The following is a 23,199-nucleotide window of genomic DNA, read 5'->3' on the forward strand; positions in this document are numbered from 1 at the left end:
ATAGATAGATAGATAGATAGATAGATAGATAGATAGATAGATAGATAGATAGATAGATAGATAGATACTTTATCGATGTGTGATTAAAGACTTACGTGTTGAAAACTGAATGGTGGACGTTAGGTGTTAAATGATCTATGACATTTGCTATGGGAGGGAATGTGGCCCCAGAATCTGTGTGTGAACTTGTGTGTGTGCGTGTGCTTGTGTGTGTGTGTGTGTGTGTGTGTGTGTGCGTGTGTGTGTGTGTGTGCGTGTGTGTGTGTGTGTGTGTGTGTGTGTGTGTGTGAGAGAGAGAGTGTTTATGTGTCTGTTTGTGTGTTAGAAATGTTGGGGCTCCATTGTCTAACATCCTAACAATAGACAAGGTCTCCACGCTGACCAACTATAGGATGGCAGAGTCACATGAGTAGGACGGGCTGTACTGTGTACCCTTGATGCCCAAACCTGTTACAATTCTGAACCCCAAGGAATTGGAGTCTGTCTCTCTATCTCTGTCCTGCTCTCTCTAACTGCGTGTCAGGTAAGTGCTTTTTATTTGAACTGAAATACCTGTTTACTGAATAAATACAATACACATGTATTGCCACACTGCAGTAGAAATAGATGGCAAGCTTAGACAATGTATAGTTCTGTAAAATTCAACAGAGTAATTGTTATTATTGGTCTATCTGATGTCAAGTGAATGCTGCTCATTATGAGGGTAAGAAGTAACTATGTCCACATCTCCTGAATGGTCCTTAGGTTAGAAGTAAATGTCTTCACATCATTATTTTTTTTTTTTTACTTAAACTGAAGGTACAGTACAGGTACAGTATGGTGCTTTCATTGCGGACTGTCACTCATGCAGTTCTGGACAGGTGGGCAGTCCCAGATATCATCACGGAGCCCTCAGCTCCACAGCTCATTCAGTGAGATCAGCTGTATGTTTCAGGGCTTTTACTAAGCTCTCCCTTCCACCCTTAAGTATGCTTGATGTGTGCTAAACAGATTCCCCTCTGGGGAAATAAAGGTTTCAATTCAATTCAATTAAGTGACAACGTTTTTTTAATGCAGTTTGACCATTGCGACACAACTATCTTCAGAATAGTATTCATACAGGCACTTGCACTGATAGCATAGTATTATATGGTAAAGTGGGTGTCTCTAATTATAATCTACTGTATACAAATCATTCATAAGAGGTCTCCACAGTGACCTGTCCGCAGTGACCTGCTTATCCGGTAGCCATTATGCTTCATGGATAAGCCAGAACAAATACTGTGATGTTGGGAGAGATTATCTCGTCCAGACAGTGAGGGGTGATGACGGGGCCGAATGCTGGTCATCATGCAGTTTAATCCCACCTGGACTCAAGGGTGAGGGTTGTTTTTCAGGGTTCAACTTGTACACAATGTCAGATACAGAGGAAGTTATGGATGAGGAAGTTATGGATGAGGAAGTTGAGGAGCAGATTGAGGAGGAAGTTCAGTGAGTAACCATCTTTGTTTATTTTTGTTTTTACATTATTCTTAATTGATTACATTAAACATTTTCAACAAGAAATGCACGATAATGATGTTTTCTTTTCATGATGCAGAGAGGAAGAAGGTAAGATACTTTTATCTATCCGAATGAATAGAGATTTTTACTAAGATTTTTCTCTCTTTAATTCAACGATAATTAATGTGTTATGTAATCTATGAACACACCAACAGCACAGGAGGAAGTGACAGGTGAGATAATGCACTGTGCAATTAAAATATTCAAATCATTTGGTGAAGCTGAGTCTTTAATTTTAAATAATACAATGTGTTACCTCTGTCTTTTATTACAGATGAATCTAAACCCAAACCAAAGTAAGTCACATATACTTTACTTCTAAATCATTATAAGGCGCAGTAGTGGCTCAGGAGGTAGAGTGGGTCGTCCAGTAATCGTAGGGTCCAGTGATCGAAGGGTCAGCGGTTCAAATCCCGGCTCCTCCTGTCCTCATGTCAAAGTGTCCTTGGCAAGACACTGAACCCAAAATTGCTCCCAATGAGCAGGCTGGCACCTTGCATGGCAGCTACCGCTATTGGTGTGTGAATGAGAGACCATTGTAAAGCTCTGCATAAGTACAGTCCATTTACCATTATTTATTAATTCATTACAAAGATTTTAATACATTATTTCCTTCAACAGGTTTGTGCCAAACATTCAGGCACCAAAGATCCCAGACGGAGATAAAGTGGACTTCGATGTGAGTTGGGCCACGTACTGTACCATGTCTGGTGCACACACACACACACACACACACACACACACACACACACACACACACACACATACACACACACACACACACACACACACATACACACACACACACACACACACACACACACACACACATACACACACACACACACACACATACAGACACACACACACACACACACACACACACACACACATACACACACACACACACACACACACACACACACATACACACACACACACACACACACACACACACACACATACACACACACACACACACACACACACACCCCCTCACACACACACACACACACACACATACACACACACACACACACACATTAATGATTTGATCTCTCCTTGGGGGGGGGGGGTCATGGCAGGACATCCACAGGAAGCGCCAGGAGAAGGACTTTGCTGAGCTGCAGTCTCTGATCGAGGCCCACTTCATCCAGAGGAAGAAGGAGGAGGAGGAGCTAATCGCCCTGGTCAACAGGATTGTGAGTGAGCATGACAGACAACTAGCAATTATATTTGTGATGGACCAAAAAGTACTGAAGTGAACATGATGCAAGAGTCAACATTATTGTGTGTGTGTGTGTGTGTGTGTGCGTGTGTGTACGTGCGTGTGTGTGTGCATGTGTGTGTGTGCGTGTGTGTGCGCGCGTGTTTTTGTTCGGCCCCCGGGTGAACTGGTCTTTTTCTTCCCTCTGGAAAATGTAGGGGTAGGATAATGTTCGTCCCCCCCTTTCTCTCTCTGTAAAGCGCATTGTGTTGCCTCTGTGTTTGAAATGCGCTCCACAAATAATGTTTGATTTGATTTGCGTGTGTGAGCAGGATAAACGTCGCACAGAGAGAGCTGAACAGCAGAGGGGGCGGACAGAGAGGGAGAAGGAGAGACAGGCCAGACTGGCAGTAAGCTCCCACTCTCACCCATACAGTACATATAGGTTCAGAAAACAAATAAGGAAACACATGGGTACTGCATACTTGAGACACTAGATGGCGCTCTGTAAATGGAAATGTGTAGTTTTACATGGTTTGAAGATTGTTTGTTTTATGCTATATATATATTATATTAGTGTTTTTATGATGACAATGTACAATTGTATGATACTATTTTGAAGTTTGACATTTATAATGTATGTTTTATATGTTTGATATATGTAATGTATATTTTAAATGTTATTTGTAATGGCATGTTTTAAATGTGGACCCCACTAAAAGTAGCTCTACTTTAGGGTAGAGCTAATGAGGATCCATCTAAATAAACAATAAACAAACTGACAACACAATATCAACACCATGGTCAGCCCCAAACGGAGAGTGTTTTTGTGAGGAGAGCGTTTTGTCCTCCACTGTGGCGCGCAGGATGAGAAGGAGAGGAAGGAGCAGGAGGAGCACCGTAAGAAACATGACGACGACGCCAAGAAGAAGAAGGCTCTCACCACCATGACTCACCAGTACGGAGGCATCCAACAGAAGGTCCGCTTATTAAACTCATACCATAGACATTCACGCCACCGATTTATTTCAACAGAAGAGATAATAAATACTATCTAATAAATAATAATAATAAAAACCCCTTTGTGTGTTTCTGCATGTGCCTGACCGCTAGAATGAGAACCGGAAGGGCGCCAAGAAACAGACCGAGCGGGAGAAGAAGAAGAAGATCCTGGCTGACCGCAGGAAACCTCTCAGCGTTGATCATCTCAACGAGGACAAACTCAAGTAGGATTGAACTTGCTCGCTTATTTCATCGTTCACTCGTGCCGGCATCTACAGTGTGTCTCATAAAGATCCATGGTTGTTTTCGTTCAGGGAGAAGGCGAGTGAGATGTGGCAGTGGATGATGGAGCTGGAGGCGGAGAAGTTTGACCTCACTGAGAAACTGAAGAGACAGAAGTATGATGTAAGTTACCTCACGCAGGACAACAGAATCATTCCTTTTCACCAGGCAGCCATTTTTCTCCGGCCTGTGCCAGTGACAGGCGGATTTTCCTTTGTCGCGATGGAAATGTGAGATACACCAAATATGAATCATAAATCATTGACTTGGACTGAAGCCGCTATGGTCTACCTGATCCTGGGGGGACCAACACAGCGCTAGTCTAAACCTATGGCTTGCTTTCAGATTGCTATTCTCCAGACCAGAGTCAGTGATCAGCAGCAGAAGCAGTAAGTCTGTGGTCTTGAGGGAGTGTCCCTCGTTCCACAGTCCCTCGTCTCAGGCCCAGTCCTCTTGTCTCGTCTATGGTGTAGTCTTGTCTCGGTCAGTTTTGTCCTTAGGTCAAGGGTCAGGAAGGTCGTGTCAGCAGGGTAGAGGAGGCGTCACAGGTGAACAGGTGAAGCAAAAGTCTACAGAAACCTAGTTGGTCTTCAGGTTCCTGGGCTCCACGTTGGTAATGGACTCCACAGGTTTCCTCAGTAGGTGTTCTTTAAACGCTTAGCCAGGCTTGTGTGTGTCCTTACAGATTAACCAGCTTCTGGCTCGGGTTCAGGATCACCAGAGGTAAGTACCTGGGGAGGTTCCCCCGCCTTCGTCCTAAAGAGACTGGACACTGGTTTGCTCTCCACTGGAGCTATGACTGGACTACCTACTCAATACATTCACGTCCAGTTAAAAGTATTTTTAGGGCATTTCTGGTTTATTGGGGTAGTACAGTGCAAGTACAGGAAAGGTGGGAGAGAGAGAGAGAGAGAGGGGGGGGAAGACATGTAGCAGCGGGTGTGGGCCGAATTCGAACCCCCGCCACCGCGGGAAGGAATAGCCTTTACATGGTACACACCCACAACCCATTGGGCCAAAGGACCCTATTTATGTCAATTTTCCGATCAACCAAAAAGGAGCCACCAACAACCCAAAATCCAGCACTTTTTCTGTTACAGCTGAGCTAGTTCAGAACTTGCACCAACAACCCAAAATCCAGCACTTTTTCTGTTACAGCTGAGCTAGTTCAGAACTTGCTGGGTGATACGATTTCTGGTGTTCATCTTTAACTGGACCTGGTCCTCCCATTCTACTGTACCATGTAAACCTCCTGTATTCCATCACTCCCACACTACTGAGCTGGGTATGGTCATGGTCAAGACACTTTTTATGTTATTTTAATATTAAAACAAAATCTTTATTTGAATACATTATAATACATCACTCAATGCCAGTAGAAACGTATACATTTCCCTATTTGGAACACAACAAAGACCATGACCATCACCCCTGACCCAAATCATGTCCACCCATCTCCATGGCTTCCATGCCGCTGGTTTCTGTCGGTCCCTGTGCTCCGGATGTGTGTGGACTGTGTGTTGCTCTGTATTTGGACCTGCTCACTGCATGGCTACTGTGGCTCTCATGCGTTCCAGAGGACACATCCTGACCGAAGCGTAAGTGGTCACACACTGCCAGTGTGGTATGGTCTGAAATTGTAGCAGAGGAAACATTCTCCATCAACACAAAAATACCCTTTTCGCAGCAGCCATTTTGACGTCATTGAAGGGTAAACACAGGTGTAATTAATTCATAATTAATAACATTAATTATGACTCCGCCTGTTCCATTTAGGATTTAGGTGGGCCAGGGCCCTGGTATTGTGCATGCTGGCTGTGACATACAAAATACCTTAACTGAATCAATCACACCTGTGTTTACCCTGCTATGACATGACAAAATGGCCACTGGGAAAAGGTTTTATTAAGCCTAAATAAAAACCAGTACTTCCAACTGATTGCACTAGTAGGCGAAATGGACAGATCTGACACCAGTAGACACATTTACCCCGTTCTGGGACCACACACATCTACACCAGACAGAAACCTGCAATTGAGCGACCCCTACTGGCCAGGCTGACACACTACCTGGCTGCAGGCTGTTGCAGTATTAACCCTCTCCTGACCCTCTTTCAGCGCCAAAGGTCGCGGCAAGGGCAAGATGAGCGGGCGGCTGAGGTAAAGCAGCTGGAGGCGGGGCCAAACGGGGACTCCAGGGATTGGCTGGAGTGTCTCTGTGTATGTGTCCATCTTTTCTGTTCTGTTCGGCTGAGTGTCAGACATCTTTGTATCCAATATACTGAAGTATCAATAAATGAGTCACTACATTTACCCTTATGCCATTTTAATTGACTGCACCTAAACCCCTCACCTGTCATGGGTCGTTCCCACGTTAGTCCCAGTAGTTGACCCCAAATGTGACTAGATAAATGTAGTTTCTCTGCAGATATTGTTGGCTGTTTATAAGTAAAACCAGATCTCCATGGGCTGGCTAGTAAAACAATTCAATCTCAGGAAAGTGTTTCAGCATATTTAGTGACAAAAACACGGTGGAGAAAAGAAATGAACACAAATGGGATTGATGTCGCTACAGAATGTGTGAAATACATTTGAATGTTTGATGCACCGAGATCTAGGAATTCAGAACTTGAGAACACGAAGAATAAGCTACCACAGGTGACTATTTTAAAGGCGTGTTCACCTCACACCAGTCAACACAAAAACAAATGTAAAGACGGCAAGATTTTGCCGTCTTTGAAAATATTAACACAAATGCTTTGCTAGCCTGTAATGATGAAACATACAATAGAGTTACATGACCATAATAAAGACAGTAGGTGGTAGCGTCTAAAGCCAGAGGGAACAGGTCCGGTAGGTTTGCCATTTCTACCTTTAATTTAAATCTACATTTAGGGACAAACATTCCTCGGTAAGCTCCCCACACACACCGTGGGGCTGAGCCGTACATGGTCATTGATTTACTGTATACATTATGAAAGATTGAGCATCTGGGACAGGAGCTTGTGACTGTGTGTGTGTGTAAGTATGTGTGCAGGCGTAGACTGATATGTACTGCCCTTCCATGTAGGTCAAGTCTGTACAGCACATAAAACTATATTCAATAACACACAAATTGACACAAGTGCATTTGAAGTTGGCTGTCTCTGCAGTCCACTGTGTCTGAGACAAAACAGGGCTGAAGTGCTTGGGGACGGGGAGGGGGGGGGCAGGACCCTGTGGGAGGGGGGGGGGGGGGGGGGGGGTGGAGGTAGAGAGACCCCCCTCACCACAGGTGTGTTTCTCTGATCTCAGCAATCACCTGACTGGCTCTCTGCAAGGCCTGGGGAGGTAAGGAGAGAGAGAGAGAGAACGAGTCTATGGTGTGCACTCACGTACAAACACACACACACCTACTGTACAGATGCACGCCTAAGCGTTGACAGACGCACAAAAGCGCGTGTAATCCCACCCAGTACTGTAGGCGGTGGAACGCCCTCATTCCGTGCATTTCAGTCAGTGTACACAAACCTTAGAGGGAACACAGCAGCAATAACAGATCCACCCTCTCTCACCCTATTCTAGTGGGCCTGCTGACTTCAACACAGTCCTAGATATACCTACAGTACTGACCCTTTGACACACTGTACGCAAGTGAGTGGAGAGAGAGAAGGTTTCAGTATGTGATAAAGAAAAGTGTGTCGTTTTTTGGCATTTCGTTTTATATGACCTTTTATGTGTTGCACTTTGTCTTGATGCTTTTAATGTCTCATGTTGCTTGTTGCTGAAATGTGCTATCCAAATAAACCCGCCTTGCCTTGCTTATAGCGACAGCGGGTGTGTAGAGCGCACGGTACCTTGAGCATGTCTGCGGCCTCGCTGCGCCTCTGGGCCATGTCCTCAGACTCCGTGAGCAGGTCGTCCAGCAGACCCGCCTTGTACAGCTGACCCACCAGCTCACTCTGCAGGCTGTCCTTCACATGGTTCACCAGGAAGTGCATCACCGCCTTGGGGACACTGTGGAGAGGAGGGTGAGGGTGAGAGAGGGTGTGAGAGAGGGAGAGAGAGGGTGTGAGAGAGAGGGTGAGAGAGAGAGGGAGAGAGAGAGAGAGGGAGAGAGAGATAGTGAAAGAGAGAGAGTAGGGGCAGAGAATTAGAGAAAAAAGGATAAATGGTCAATGTCCTGACTGCAAAGGAGCCTCATATAAAACCAAACATGCATCTCTCTCTCCATATATAAAACCAAACATGCATCTCTCTCTCCATATATAAAACCAAACAGGTATCTCTCTCTCCATATATAAAACCAAACATGTATCTCTCTCTCCATATATAAAACCAAACAGGTATCTCTCTCCATATATAAAACCAAACAGGTATCTATCTCTCCATTTATAAAACCAAACAGTTCTCTACCTGTCCTGGATGTTCTTCCGTACGATGAGGAAGTAGGACTTGATGAGCCTCTCGATGACCTCACAGTCCCTTTGCTCCCGATCTGACAGCTTCCTGGTCACTGGGACAGGCTGCACCCCCCCCAAAAAAAACCACACAAATCAAATCACCCACAATAACTCCCCACAGCTCCGAGGCCATGAGCAGTGTGGTATTGTGGGTAGTGTAGTCTGTACGCACCACGTCCAGCAGGTTGACGGCGTAGCCCCTGTGGGGGCTGGCGGGGAGGGAGGACTGGGCGTGGCTTCTGTCTGCAGGCATGCCGTCCTCCCCCTTCTTCAGCATGCCTCTCCAGGTGCCTGTCCCCCCCTCCCCCTGGACACCCCCCGCTGCAGTCTGGGGAGGGACACACACACACGCACACACACACACACACACGCACACACACGCACACACACACACGCACACGCGCACACACACGCACACGCACACACACACGCAAACACACACACGTCGAGAGTCACAGATGCTCATCTCAATGCTGCTCAGTCATAGACGCTCAGGCAGTGAGGAGAGAGAGAGGGTGACATCATCTAGGACAGTATCGGGGGGGCACATCAGTGCATTCTGACAGTGGCGGCTGTTCTCTCCTCAAACAGGGTAACACTCGTGCAGAGGACGGGGTTATGGGGTCAAAAAGATGCAATGACAAAGGGTCAGAGGTCATCCTCAGTCAGGGTGTAGAGTTACATGGGGCTCTGGAGAGGTTGGTCTGTTTAAAAACACTGAAGAGGAGAGGGGTGCGCCGGGGGGGGGGGGAGGGGCTTGTATGGGTCTGCTGGGTGGATAAGGGTGGGGCTGGATGTTGGGTGGGTGGGGTCATGCCATCAGGTCAGCGGGCAGGCAGTGACTGGGTGGCACACACACCTTGGGTCCCTCGCCCTCCAGGGCTGCAAGCTCAGTGGGGGAGAGAGAGTGCCCGCCCGGGCCCTTAAGGGACTGGAGAGGGAGGGAGGGAGGGAGGGAGGGAGGGAGAGAGAAAGAGAGAGAGAGAAAGGGAGGATAGAAGACTAACAGGAAGCTAAAAGCAGCAGGTTTGAGTAGAGCAAATAAATCTGAAATCTGTGGGGGGAAAAAATACCATGCTATATATAGGTTTGAAATAGTGCAGCGAACAAGTGAGCGGTACCAGCGACACGCTGGCGGTGAGTAAATAAAGTGTGCGTGTGTAAGAGAGGTCGGGCTGAGAGGTCGGAGGTCAGACCTGCTTTACCTTGTCTCTGGGCACCGCTGAGGGAAGCTCTCTCATCCTGTTACGTCTCTGCTCCTGAAACACAGTAGTTCATTCATAACATTACTAAGAGAGAGAGAGAGAGAGAGAGAGAGAGGGGGGGGGGAGAGAGAGAGAGAGAGAGGGGGGGGGAGAGAGAGAGAGAGAGAGAGAGAGAGAGAGAGAGAGAGAGAGAGAGAGAGGGGGGGGGAGAGAGATAGAGAGAGAGAGAGAGAGAGAGAGGGGGGGGGGGAGAGAGAGAGAGAGAGAGAGAGAGAGAGAGAGAGGGGGGGGGGGAGAGAGAGAGAGAGAGAGAGAGAGAGAGAGAGAGAGAGAGGGGGGGGGAGAGAGAGAGAGAGAGAGAGAGAGAGTGAGAGAGAGAGGGGGGGGGAGAGAGAGAGAGAGAGTAAAAGACGGAGAGAGTAGGGGCAGAGAATTAATGGGAAAAAGAGATACGGCCCATGTCCTGGCCGCAAAGGAACCAAACAGTTCTCTACTTGTCAGACAATCCAGGAAAGACTATTACTTCTAACTCCTTTCTATCCCAGTGACTCTTTATTGAGTGCTGCTTCCTCACCTCAATGTTGTTGTTCATCAGGCCACAGGCATCAGCAAAGTCAGGGTGCTTGGTGTTGATATAAGCCAATTCAATGGCAACTAGATTGTGGACCTAGAAAAGCAGATTGAGAAAGGAAGCAGAGCAGAAAACAGTTTCAGTCCTGGATCCTGGTGGGCGTGTAGGAGAGGAGGCGTGGCCAGTGAATGGGGAACGTGTAGGAGAGAAGGCGTGGCCAGTGAATGGGGAACGTGTAGGAGAGAAGGCGTGGCCAGTGAATGGGGAACATGTAGGAGAGAAGGCGTGGCCAGTGAATGGGGAACGTGTAGGAGAGGAGGCGTGGCCAGTGAATGGGGAACGTGTAGGAGAGAAGGCGTGGCCAGTGAATGGGGAACGTGTAGGAGAGGGGGCGTGGCCAGTGAATGGGGAACGTGTAGGAGAGGAGGCGTGGCCAGTGAATGGGGAACGTGTAGGAGAGGAGGCGTGGCCAGTGAATGGGGAACGTGTAGGAGAGGGGGCGTGGCCAGTGAATGGGGAACGTGTAGGAGAGGGGGCGTGGCCAGTGAATGGGGAACGTGTAGGAGAGGGGGCGTGGCCAGTGAATGGGGAACGTGTAGGAGAGGAGGCGTGGCCAGTGAATGGGGACTGACCATCTCATTGGTGACCGGTAGTCTTTTCCTCAGGAGGGAGGTGACCACTTCTACGATGGCATCATGGAGCTTTGGAAACCTCAGCAGCTCCTGGACGGACACACAGGCCATCGGTACCATTACTGGGACGGACCCTGCTTTCACACAAGCCTGGGTGTGTGTGTGTGTGTGTGTGTGTAAACATGAATGATCAGCCTATCTGTGTGTGTGTGTATGTACTGTTTGTGTGAACATGTACGAGCAGCCTACCTGTTTGTGTGTGTGTGTACTGTGTGTGTGAACATGTGAGCAGCCTACCTGTGTGTGTGTGTGTGTGTGTGTGTGTGTGTGTGTGTACCTGTGTGCTGTAGTTGGAGCAGTGCTGGATGATTCTCTGCATCTCCTCGTGGACGAGCTCTACGCAGCGCAGGCTGGGCTCCTCCAGGCGCTTCACCTGACGCTTCACCAGCAGCTCGAACGACACCTCCGGCACAAACAGCGCCGGCCTGGGGCCCTGAGCACGCACACACACGCACACACACACACGCACACACGCACACGAACACGCGCACGCACACACACACGCATACCCACACACACGTACACATACGTGCGCAGACACACACACACACACACAAAAACACACACGCATACCCACACACACGTACACATACGTGCGCAGACACACACACACACACACGCACACACAGGAACTACGTTACTCAACAACCTCTGGTTCTTAAACAACCATAGAGTTGCGTCACAGATCACACAAATATTCCCATGCAAAAATGAGCCCTGGGAAGTGTGACCCACAGTCACATGACCCAGTCACATGACCCACCGTAGCGTTCCTGATGGCCGTGAGCACGTCTATGGTGGTCAGCCCCCCCAGGGGGTCCACGGACTCCAGCGTGCGACCGAACGTCTCGTGGAATATATAACAGATCCTCGCTCCACCACACCTGAAACGCAAACTCACCGTTATTTAGTAAAGGCAACAATACAACATGTATAAAAATCAGTTATCTACCGACAAGTCTGATATACAGTAAAAAAAAAAAAAAAAAGCTGCCAGTTTGTTCTGGGACCTTCTGAGGACAAACTAGTTGAAGAGCCCTCTAGTGGTGAGAGGCAGGGGTGCAGGCGGGTGTGTTACTCACAGCTCAGCCGTCTCGATGTACTTGGCCGTGCCCTCTATGGTATGGCAGTACTCTGCAGCGAACTTGGTGATGAGCTGCAGGAGGGTGGAGCTCTTGTCCTCTACGGGTTCTCCGTAGCTGCTGAGCAGGGACTGGTACTGGGCCGCCAGCACGTTGATCCGGGTCTTCAGCTCGGGGAGGCAGTCTCTGATGTGGTGCATTAGCAGTCTGGCAGAGAGGGAGAAGCAAGGGGGCCAGGCTGACATTTACTTCCTGAAACATTTTGACCGGCGCCATCTTGCCGAATCGACCCCTTTTGACATGCGCGGTTGTGCTTTCCTCAGACGCCGCCGCGTTCACGAACAGTTTGCATCGGTTCGACAAATTATTTCTTCATCCAGGCATCTTAGTTTGAACAGTTTCATTATAGCGGAGCAGGTTATATTTGCTCGTATGTGGTATTTATTCTGCTCACAACTTGGCGATCGTACAGCCAGGCTACAGAGCTCCATGAGAAAACATGAGAGAAGCACTAGTGAAGCACCGATGCATCGGACACACATCGGCATCGGCCCATGTTGGCCTTGTTGACTGCCATCGGCCCATCGGCAAATAAAATGATATTCACCGATGGTAGTATGTTATGTCGCAACAATTACGGCTTTTTTGGTTGCAAAACGTAGCCTACCCAGCTGCAGATACGGAGAAGATCCATGACGTAACGCCGCAAACGCACGTGCAGTTTGCTTTCAAATTAAAGTGAAATAAAAATCGGCGTTTTGGAACCAAACACTTCATTTCTTTGTTTCCCTGGCACAAAAGGGGGAATAAAATAAAAATAAAATAAACATCGGCCATCAGCTGGATTGTTATTCTAAACATTGGCATCGGCGCAGAATTTTGCAATCGGTGCATCCCTAAAAAGCACAACTGCGCATGGCTGTGAAAAACCCAACTGCGCATGTGAAAAGGGGTCGGTGGCCCTGTTCAAAATGTTTCCCTCTCAAGAACGAGGCGTCAACGTAGTCACAGCATCCAGTTCTATTAATGCATCCATGGGGAGAAGCAAAAGGGACAAGTGAAATTCAAAAGCGCTTTCTTGATTGAGAAAAGTCGCAACCGGTTGAGTTGCTGAAGAATAAGGCGTGTCGTCGTCTTAAGACGTCTTTGTCGATTAGCCGTTCACACTGTGATAAATGACATTTTATTCAAATAGTCTGAGATCAAACTATCCCCATACCTGTTCAACGTCCTGGCCAGGTACTTGGTCCCGTTTCTGTTGGCGAGGGAGGGGTACCTCTTCTGTAGGAAGGCGTGTTCGTCCCGTATGGCATCAGATACCGCTTTCTTATTGTTGATGTCTAGCTGGCTCCTGAAAGGTGGTATGGAATAAAAAAAACAAAGAAGGTACAATAGGTCTTGTTGTACTGTACTGGATGTACAGTACGTGTTTGTTTTCCAGGCCTATTTAGTAGGGCAGGGTATCGATTCGAATTTCAAGAATTGATTAGATTTCGATTCACAAGGTTCAGAATCGATTACCACGATTCAATTCGATTCGATTCAATGTCGATTCGGTTAGTGTTACTAAAACCAGTTTTTTTTAGCTGTAACCTGAATTACATGACTGCCAAGTTATGCAACACATCAATACTAGGGCTGGGTATCGATACTGATTTCCAAAAATGAATGAATGAATCATTGAATGAATTAATGAACTATTCATTCCTTCATTTATTCATTCATTTATTAAATAAAAGATCGATTTTGGGATTCATGAATCGATTAATCAAATTTTTTTTTTTTACCTAGCCCTACTATTTAGGGCTCGGTAGTTTCATCCCAGCTGTGTGTTAAGGTGTCATAGACAGGTGTATCATGATTGCAAACCTATTCACTACTCCAATAAGGCCCAGCTTGACAGGAATGACCCTTCCCATCAGCACGTCCATGGCATCGGTGCCAGCGTCCATCAGGTCCAGCTTGGTCACCACAGCCAACGTCCTCCTGCCTACACGCACACACACACACGCACGCCATACACGCACGCACACACACGCACAGCCATGAGAATGACACAAAATGCTACCAAGTAACAAAGTGCTTTTGCAGGCTTGCACAGTGGTGTTTCTGGAGCATGAGTTAAAGGATATCTGCCTCTTGTGATGCCAACAGAGAAATGCAGGTCAGCATTGACCGGAGTGAGGGAGGTAGGTAGGGAGGGAGGGAGGGAGGGAGGGAAGGACGGAGGGAGGGAGGGAGGGAGGGAGGGAGGGAGGGAGGGAGGGAGGGAGGGAAGGACGGAGGGAGGGAGGGAGGGAGGGAGGGAGGGAGGGAGTGACAACCCGTCAAACGTTATCCTAGGTGCTGGCTTACAGCCCTGCACAAAAAGAGAAAGATACAGAGGAACAGAGACCAGAGTGATTGAGCCTACCGTCTGGGTCTACTTCCCGGGCCACTTTGAGGGCCTCGGAGGTGGCCATGTCTGTGTTGGCTGCGGTCACAGCCAGGATGATGGAGTTGGGGTTGGAGATGTGCTTCAGGATCAGATCTCGGATCTGGATCTCTATATCTTTGGGCTGGTCTCCTACCGGGACCTAGGTTAGCACACATGGAAATGAATGAAGTCTCTTTCCCCTATAATTTTAAGGCATTGGTTCTGTTGTCCGTTTCCAGCGTTAGAGAATAAGGGATGGGAAAATGCTGGTGCAAAATTGGTCAAATCTAAGAAAGTTCACAGTGATACTCAAATACTGTGTTTTGGAAGAATAATATTATGGAACATGATTCATGATTTCCCTGAAAAGGTGCTAAGCATTGAAGTAATGACAACACATTTCTCTTCACCGAGTTGAAATGAAACATGCACATAATGCACATAACTTGGGTTAATAAATATAAACAATATTTATGAAAACATTACGGTACTAGTACGTTCACATATAGTCCACAACACGTAGCCTAGCTAATGTTAGCCTAATAACATCAGAAGACAGACTAAACTGTGGTTACATTACCACAGTAATGTTTGCTATAGCTGCAGCAAACAAAAATATTTTAATTTCATCATCTCTCACTCCCAGTCAGAAAATCCACTAGCCGCAATGCTAATTTTTGCTAATTTAAACTCCAAACTCCTTTCAGGAGAAGCAGGAGGTCCCGTTTGGGGGGTGACCCGCCCCTCCAAGGCAATTGTAGGGGAAATACTGCTTTGCCCTCTAATTTTGCCCAAGCAAATTTGGGCATCCAGTCAATATTATGTTGATTTTTCAGTACCTTTGTGATGCCTGGCAGATCCACCAGTGTGAGATTGACTACGTGGGGTGAGAAGATCTTTAGGTGAATGGGTTCTTCGCTGATACCCTGTAGGAAATACCAGATAAGTTGTCTGCTCTCTTCTCAGAGGTGCGTACCGTTTAATTCAATAATACATAGATGCCAATGGACTGTATAGGGTGATTTTGAGCAGATGGTAAGAATTTTAGTCTGACATTAACTTGTACTTGCTTTGGCACTGAGACAATAAAACATTGACATACCTTGTTATTGCCAGATACTCTTTCAGTTTCCGCCTCAATCTCAAGCCTGATCTCATCAAAGTCTGTGTAGATCTGTGGGAACAGCAGGATATAAAGAATCATTTCATGAGGCATTGTCCACATCAGCTAACATTCTCGAAACATTATCCCATCTGTAAATTATAAATGTAATGATTAATATGATTTTTATTTATTTATTTTTTATTTAACCTTTATTTAACCAGGCAAATCATTAAGAACAAATTCTTATTTACAGTGATGGCCTGGCAAAAAGCACAAGCTTCTTGAGGGAGCAATGATATCATATTAATATGATATGTATGGGTTGGGGAATGCATGTTTTCTGAGCTCTTATCCAAAGAAACACCCTCTATCACGAGTTAGCATCAACTCTGTTCACAGTACCTTCATTACAAAGACCTGTGTGTTCAAAGTTTAGGAGCTACGCATCTAGAGCATGTGAGCAGTTGCCCCCATCTGTACTGCACATTCTGCCTCATTCCCTCCAGATGACATCAGCTCTACATCTTGATCCTACCGGGTGTTTCTAGCTTGTGACGTGCGCGTCTGAGCTGACCAGATACAGGACTTCCTGCTCAGCAACCTCCACACAAAGCTCTCATCCACAGTAGCCATTCCTATTGATCATAGATAATCGAAACAATATCTTGCTTGCTTAGGGCTATATCTGAGCAGGCTTACACAATATTCGGGTGTGTTTATTTCCTGCAGTGAAAGGGAAGTCCGCTGAGGTGAATATCCATGAGAACAGCAACACAGGGGCTGACAGTAGCATGATGCTACTAGCATCCTACCTTGTTTTTGGTGTGAAGAAACTTGCCCCATTCCTCTCCATCAATGCCTGTTGGGAGCATAAACCAGAAGACAGCTAGAGTCAGTCCCTGCCTGTCAGACAGATGTCATTTGGGGCAGTGTTCTTGAGGTCAATGTTTATATTATCATGGTGTTGAGTGTCTCAGGAGAGGATCTGCCCGTTTGTTCAGCTGGGAGGGGAATATGCTCTAAAGGCCAGTATCCCACGGCACAATGCCAGAGATCTGAACAAGCAAGCAATACAGGGATAAACTTTAGTTTTTTGGCAACAGCAGCTTGAAACAAGCCAGAGAAGCATGGCGGTGTGTTATGGAGAGCAGAGCCCTTGGGAATATACAGAGTTGGGGGCTGTTGGTTAGCTAAAAGCAGCTACTGTACGTAGGACATTTTAGTAGCTGTTCGTTTGAGTAGGTCTGGATCAGAGTGGATTGGAGCTGTGTCTTCTTACCCTTTAGGGCCGTACGTACCATCACCTGACCGTGACACTTCACTGTGATTATAACTAAACAGCAGACTCTTTTACAGACTTCCTCATACACACAGCTAAGCTTTTTGTCTCATTCAACGGAAAGTATTTTGTCGCATTCAACTGAAGCAGGGACTGACTTTGGGGTGGCGTGATCTGAATTAAGCCCCAGGGTTTGGCAGCTTAATTGGGGCTAGGGGAACAGTAAAGCCAGGACAGGGAGGTGGAATGAGCAACATAAAAGGGGAGAGGAGAAGGCGCTAAAAACACAGAAAAAAGGGCAAGAAACAAGGAAAAGGAGACCTTTATTAAGGCGGCCATTTTTCCAGGTATTGGAGTCTGCGGTTAGGGAGAGATGACAGGAGAATGGGGGTTAGCCTGGCAGCAGCGGCCGCAGGGCCATCTGGGGCCTTACAGTCCTCCGTCACCCTCTGACTACCCCCGGGGTAAAGGCTGGAGAGAGCAGCGTCGCTCTCACAGCGACCTGGCAGGGTTTAGTTCACTTTGGATTTGGGGACACAAGTTAGGCAATATCTCTTAGGCTGCATACAATCTAAGGAAGGCACATTTCAGGTTTCCTTAGACTTGTGTACAGTTCGCTGTTGGCTGCATGACCACCACAGGGTGCTGGAGAAAGCAGTGTCTGCTGAGCTAGCGTGATACCTCTCAACTACCTTCCTGAATCATGGACCGTGTGAGTCCATCACTGTGCATTCACTATACTCATCATGTCCTGACCTGGCTCAACTGTTCTAAAACAAAACTTTGGTCACGTCACACATCTGTACATCCAGAGTATTAACCCTAACCCTAACAACAACAACAACAAAACAGAGAACGTCACAGCACACACACAAACACTGTCCACTAGAGCTTTGAAGAGTCCCCCAAAGTTGAGGTTCACAGACAGACAGGACAGAGAGAGGATTAGCCCGACTACAAACACACCTCACACACCAAGAGTAGTGACAGAGTGACTAGGGATGAGACGGTATACCGTAAAAGCGTGAACCGCGGTATAAAATGTCCACGGTATTAGAACCGTGACATTCCCTGTGTTTACGGTATTACGTTTACGGTATTACACAATAATGCGCTGCTGAAACTTCACATTTCAAGTTGCTTGCAACAGTTAATTTTGTCATTTAATATAAGCTTGCTAATTAATATATAATATATAGTAAATACTTGTTTTTTTATGTGTGTTGGGGAGGTGAAATGCCGTATACCGTGAAATACCGTAAACCGTACCGTGTAACTAGACACCGTACTGCAAAAATCCATACCGTCTCATCCCTAAGAGTGACTTTCCCTAAGAGTGACTTTCGCAGCAGTGGCATTTTAACAGTACCGTTCTCCTCACTGATCTTCCGGCGGTCCTCTGGGTCGATGTGGACCAGCTGGAGGATGAGGGGCCGGCGTGTCACGACGCCGGTGCCCCGGGGCAGGAGGTCTCTGCCAACCAGGCTCTCCAACACCGAACTCTTCCCACTGCTCTGTGAGCACACAGTAGCATCCCTTTAAACAGTGCACACAGTATCATCCCTTTAAACAGTGGACCTAAATAACTCATCGACTACTGAAATCAAAGTCTTCCACGGTATGGTCTGTACTTGTGTCAAATTTCAAAGCTGGGCCTAAAAGAGCAAGAGGCCTGCCGGGCATCACAAAGATAAGGCTTCATTTAGTTTGACCGGATGCCAGTGAGATAAATTTAGATCTGACAAGGCTATGCAATTACCTAATAAGACCCCCACATCTAGTGGCAGTGGTTTAAAATGTGCCCATCTGTGTGGTGTGTGATTGTCCTTTGAAAGAGTGCTGACAAGGACACACACACACACACACACACACTAGACTAGACTATCAATGGAAACATCCAGGGGCTTCTATCACTTCAGGTGGTAGCCAAGGGACTGAGCCAGACCCTGCCTGGGGAATAATGCCAATGTATAAACCAATTGACTACACATAGGTTGAGTGAAGTAGGAAAGGTCAGTTAGTCTGAGCTGCTTGATGTCAGTTCTCACTCAACGTTTGTCAAGTTATTGACTATCTACGTAATGTGTTGCAAGCAATACACCAGTGACAATGGGAAGGGAGGTTCCTGGTTTGGAAAGCCTGACATCTAGCTGTTATAGTCAACTCCACAAGAGGTATGTAGCTATTCAATGTACTTTTAATTTCATTTATTAGTTTATTTATCGGGGACAAAGCACACATAACAGTGAAGTTGCATATGAGGCCGTCAGTCAGTCTAAAGGCTAGTTTGTTTACATCTGTTGTCCCTGGTGTATTTAATAGGCACGTGAAAGGGGATGCAACAACAAAACAGGGTTGAGCCCAATGAAAATAACTAACCTTAGCTAACTCAATGATAATCTTAGCTAGCATAGTTCAGTCACATTGGTGACTTCTGTTAGCTATAGCCACATGGCTCTCTGATCATGATTACATTACATTACAGTCATTTAGCAGACGCTTTTATCCAAAGCGACTAACAATAATTGCATTTAACGTAGGAAAAGCCAATGTAGTACTACTTGCCAGAACTCACAAGTGCATCTTCTCTCTAAAACAAGTGACTAAGAGCATAACCTAGTGCTGAAGGCAAAGTGCAAGAATCACAATCTAAAGTACAGTGCAATATAATATAATAAGTGCTTAGGTGGGAGGATTGTTGTAGTACGATTGGCACAAGTCTGCAGCCTAGCTGGCTGGTGAGCTGTCAGTGTCAGAGCATGTTAGCCTGGTATGCTAGCACAGAAAGAACACTTCCCCCTAGCAAGTAGCTAGCTGCCAGCTAACCTTAGCTAGATCTCTATTTTCAGGATGGCACTAGCCAACGTCAGCTCGCTAGCTAGTATTAGTCTGGTAGATGAACGATATTAGTTGCGCAAAGCGACGCGGTGCTGGTTCAAACCACGGGGTAGCAGCATAACGGGAGTAGCTAATAGCAACCAAGCTATGCTAGCGGTTCTTACCTGCGTTCCAACAACAGCAATTTGCGGCAACTGGATAATATCCGCACCAACTGTATTAAACACATCTTGCAATTTGTTTATGACAGGTATGAGGGCCTCCATTGCTCTAGAAGATGGGTCGCTACCTGTCTAAATGAATGGGATAGCTCACTAACCCTAACCCAACTGAACCCAAGCACAAAGTCATCCAATGTCCCTCGCTCAAACCAACCAAGAAACAACTGCGCACAATGTAATTCGCGTTGCACCATGGGACTTTGAGTTCTACTAGGCTAACCCCTTTCGCGCTACTATGGGTGTGCTCCAGAAATCCAACTACAAGCTTTTACTATGATCCATGCTGCATCAATGTATACAATCACTGTTTTCAAAGACAACAGTAACTAAGGGTGTGAATAGGTTGATATTTGGCATATGGATGAGAAGAAAATCATGTTACCGAAACTCAAACTGAGTCCAAATTAGTGGAGCTCCAATGTAGAATGCCCCTATAAAAGATGAGAAGGGAAACAGCTTCTCAACATGAGAATCTTAATCTTAATTAGGGGCCAAGCCCCGAAGGGGCGAAGACCCTATTGTTATTGGTAGTGTTATTATTATTCTTTTTCCGCCATGGGAGACTATGGCAGGCCCTATAGCCGATTGGTAACTTTTTACGAAAATTTGCAAGATGGTAGAGGCTTCTGGCCCGAAGCCGTCCAGCAAGTCTCACATTGATCGGCCAAAAGGGGGCGCTATAGCAGCCGACTGAAGTTGCGAACTTTGAACAGGCATATCTCAGGCCCCGTTTGACCTACAGACATGACACTTAACACACATATGTCTCTCCTCATGATGAACAAATTTGCCTCAAGGACCCATAACTTCCGGTTATATAGATTTTCCGCCATTTTGAATTTTTTGAAAAAAGCTAAAAATCTATCTCCTCCTAGAGACTTTGACCAATCTGCATGATACCTGATACACACAATCTAGGGACCATTATCTAAAATTCCATCTCAGCAAAAGTTTAAAAAGTTAAATTTAACAGCAACTATGAGACAATGAAAATGGCATAGGGCGTGGCTTTTCACATAAAGTGGTATACTTTCTTAAGGGTTGTGCAGAACACCACGCCACTTATAAGACATCTGTGCAGACATAACCTGAGGCGGCCACTGCATTATTGGCCCAATCAAACCAAATGGGGGCGCTAGAGAGCTCATTTTCAGTTTAGGCCTAACCGCCATGCAGAGCTTTCCGAACCATGGTACAGTGGTACCAGGGTATGTCTAATGGTCACTGGAGAAAGAAGAGCCTGATTGGCCACAGGGTGGCGCTATTACAAGCCAAAATACATAAAAGGGGATAAAATGCAAACTTTGAATGGTCATATGTCATGCCCCGTTGGAGCTAGAGTCAGGACGCTTTGGAGGCATATATGTCTCATCAGGGTAAACAAATTTGCCTCAAGGAGCCATAACTTCAGATTGTTAATTTGCAACAATTTTGCATTTTTTGAAAAACACTTGAAATCTATCTCCTCCTAGGAAGTTTTGTTAATCTACATGAAGCACAGTATATAGAATCTAGCAATGAATATCTAAAGTTCCATCTCGGCATAATTTAGAAAACATAATGAAAATAGCCACTGTGAGCAATTGAATATTGCAGAGGGTGTGGCTTTTCACAAAAAGGCATATAACTTCTGAAGGAATGCATGGAACACCACAAAACCTTGTGGTCATATCAACAATGTCAGCCCGAGGCAAAGCCAACATTACTGGCCAGATTAAACTGAATGGGGGCGCTAGAGAGCTCATTTCCTGTTCAGGCCTAACCGCTTGGATGGTATTTCGGAAAACAGATATAGTAGTACCAGAGCATATCTTGAGGTAACTGAAGAAATATGAAGTAGTTAGGCCAAAGTGTGGCGCTATAACCAGCCAAAATTCTTAAAAGTGGCTTAAACGCAATTGATTGCTGTAGTGCCCCCCGTGGCTAAATGGGGTTCATAATGCTTGTATGGGTAGCTGATGGCATGCTCTACAAATTACTAATTGGGCACAACACTGTCAGATTACATTTTGATGTTTATATAAGCATTGTTGTGCATTGCACTTTCATTGTATTTTCATTGCTAGAATTAAACGAATGTGTCGTCTCTTCTTATATGAAGAATGTGCTTGTTTAACTGAAATAATCAAGATCACTACAATTGAATGCATATGGACTCCACTTTAGTTTGACAGTAGTGATTCAGGTCAATTGGATGGAAATGTAGACCTTAAATCACATAGCCTACTTACACCAAATGTATGGGTAGGAGAGGGGCATTCTTCTGAAAACTGTGAGGTTAAGAGAGAAACAATAATTGTGAGTGTTGTTCACAGATTGCTGAATTGTCAAGCTATCCCTGCAGTGATACTTGATGGTAAAGGTGGGTCTCCCAGGCAGATGGAAGGCCTGGACAATGACCAGGTGGGATGTCGACATGCAGAGAAATAGGTCCTAAAAATATGTCCCAAAATAGAAGAAATGTGTTGAGATGCTTAAAAGGACCTGACACTCACTTGACATCATCAGATGAATTAACTGTGATTGTGGTTGTATGATGATGCTGTTGCATGAATTTAACCTGATGCACCTTGTCAGGTGACAACGACAGTCACATGCATAGCTCAAATGTGGCTATGGCAGATGCCAGCCATGTTTCTGTTACACAAATGCTATCAGCGTTCATAAAGAGTTGATGTGTGTGTACATCTTTAAAGTGTGCTTTAAGACTCTGGATATTGTGTAGAGCCATTATAAATGAACTGGCTTTTATGGGAGTCTGTGTGAGAGAGGCATTTAGTGTAACATGTGACATAGTTGTATAATGATGATGATGATCATGGTGATGATGATACTGTTGCATGAATTTGACCTGATTCACCTGGTCAGGCGACATAGATGCTCCAAGCCTAGCTCAAATGTGGCTATGGCAGATGTTAGCCATGTTTCTGTTACACAAATGCAATCAGCGTTCATAAAGAATTGATGTGTGTGTACATCTTTAAAGTGTGCTTTAAGACAATGGATATTGTGTAGAGCCATTATAAATGAACTGGCTTTTGTGGGAGTCTGTGTGAGAGAGGCATTTAGTGTAACATGTGACATAGGTAGAGAGGTGATAGTTGGAGAAGGGTGCAAATGAGAATAAACTAGGGAATGTTATGACAGGTTTGATGGGAAGGTTAGTTGTCCAAACAGTAACGAGTGCAGTGGTGTGTATTGTATGTGTCGTGTGTGACAAACTGGATGGTAGAGTGGTAAAGAGTGTCACGTTTGGAAAGTGTACCTTTTGCAGTATATAGCTTACACACTTCAACCAGGGAGAGGGTTGTAGCCT

General features: G+C 46.0%; 2 protein-coding genes across 2 annotated transcripts; one reads left to right on the forward strand and one right to left on the reverse strand.

The window, feature by feature from the left end:
- Positions 1-1,393: 1,393 nt before the first annotated feature.
- On the forward strand, positions 1,394-6,196 carry tnnt2d (troponin T2d, cardiac; the record flags this gene model as incomplete). Its single annotated transcript, XM_084452801.1, has 9 exons — positions 1,394-1,470; positions 2,164-2,221; positions 2,628-2,744; positions 3,082-3,159; positions 3,616-3,729; positions 3,863-3,975; positions 4,066-4,156; positions 4,719-4,756; positions 6,151-6,196. The coding sequence occupies 9 exons, from the start codon at positions 1,394-1,396 to the stop codon at positions 6,194-6,196; spliced, it is 732 nt and encodes a 243-aa protein (XP_084308927.1).
- Positions 6,197-6,886: 690 nt separating this feature from the next.
- Positions 6,887-20,007, reverse strand: dnm1l (dynamin 1-like). The gene is made up of 18 exons (XM_084452934.1): positions 19,827-20,007; positions 18,194-18,338; positions 16,358-16,404; positions 15,543-15,614; positions 15,280-15,366; positions 14,438-14,600; positions 13,894-14,014; positions 13,244-13,375; positions 12,025-12,231; positions 11,706-11,826; positions 11,220-11,375; positions 10,883-10,972; positions 10,254-10,346; positions 9,671-9,733; positions 8,647-8,802; positions 8,428-8,537; positions 7,869-8,028; positions 6,887-7,354 (listed from the first exon to the last, which is right to left on the reverse strand). The coding sequence occupies exons 1-18, from the start codon at positions 19,926-19,928 to the stop codon at positions 7,298-7,300; spliced, it is 2,082 nt and encodes a 693-aa protein (XP_084309060.1). The 5' UTR covers positions 19,929-20,007; the 3' UTR covers positions 6,887-7,297.
- Between the last annotated feature and the right edge of the window lie 3,192 nt (positions 20,008-23,199).

Source organism: Borostomias antarcticus (assembly GCF_949987555.1).
Source record: "Borostomias antarcticus genome assembly, chromosome: 18".
Classification (NCBI taxonomy): domain Eukaryota; kingdom Metazoa; phylum Chordata; class Actinopteri; order Stomiiformes; family Stomiidae; genus Borostomias; species Borostomias antarcticus.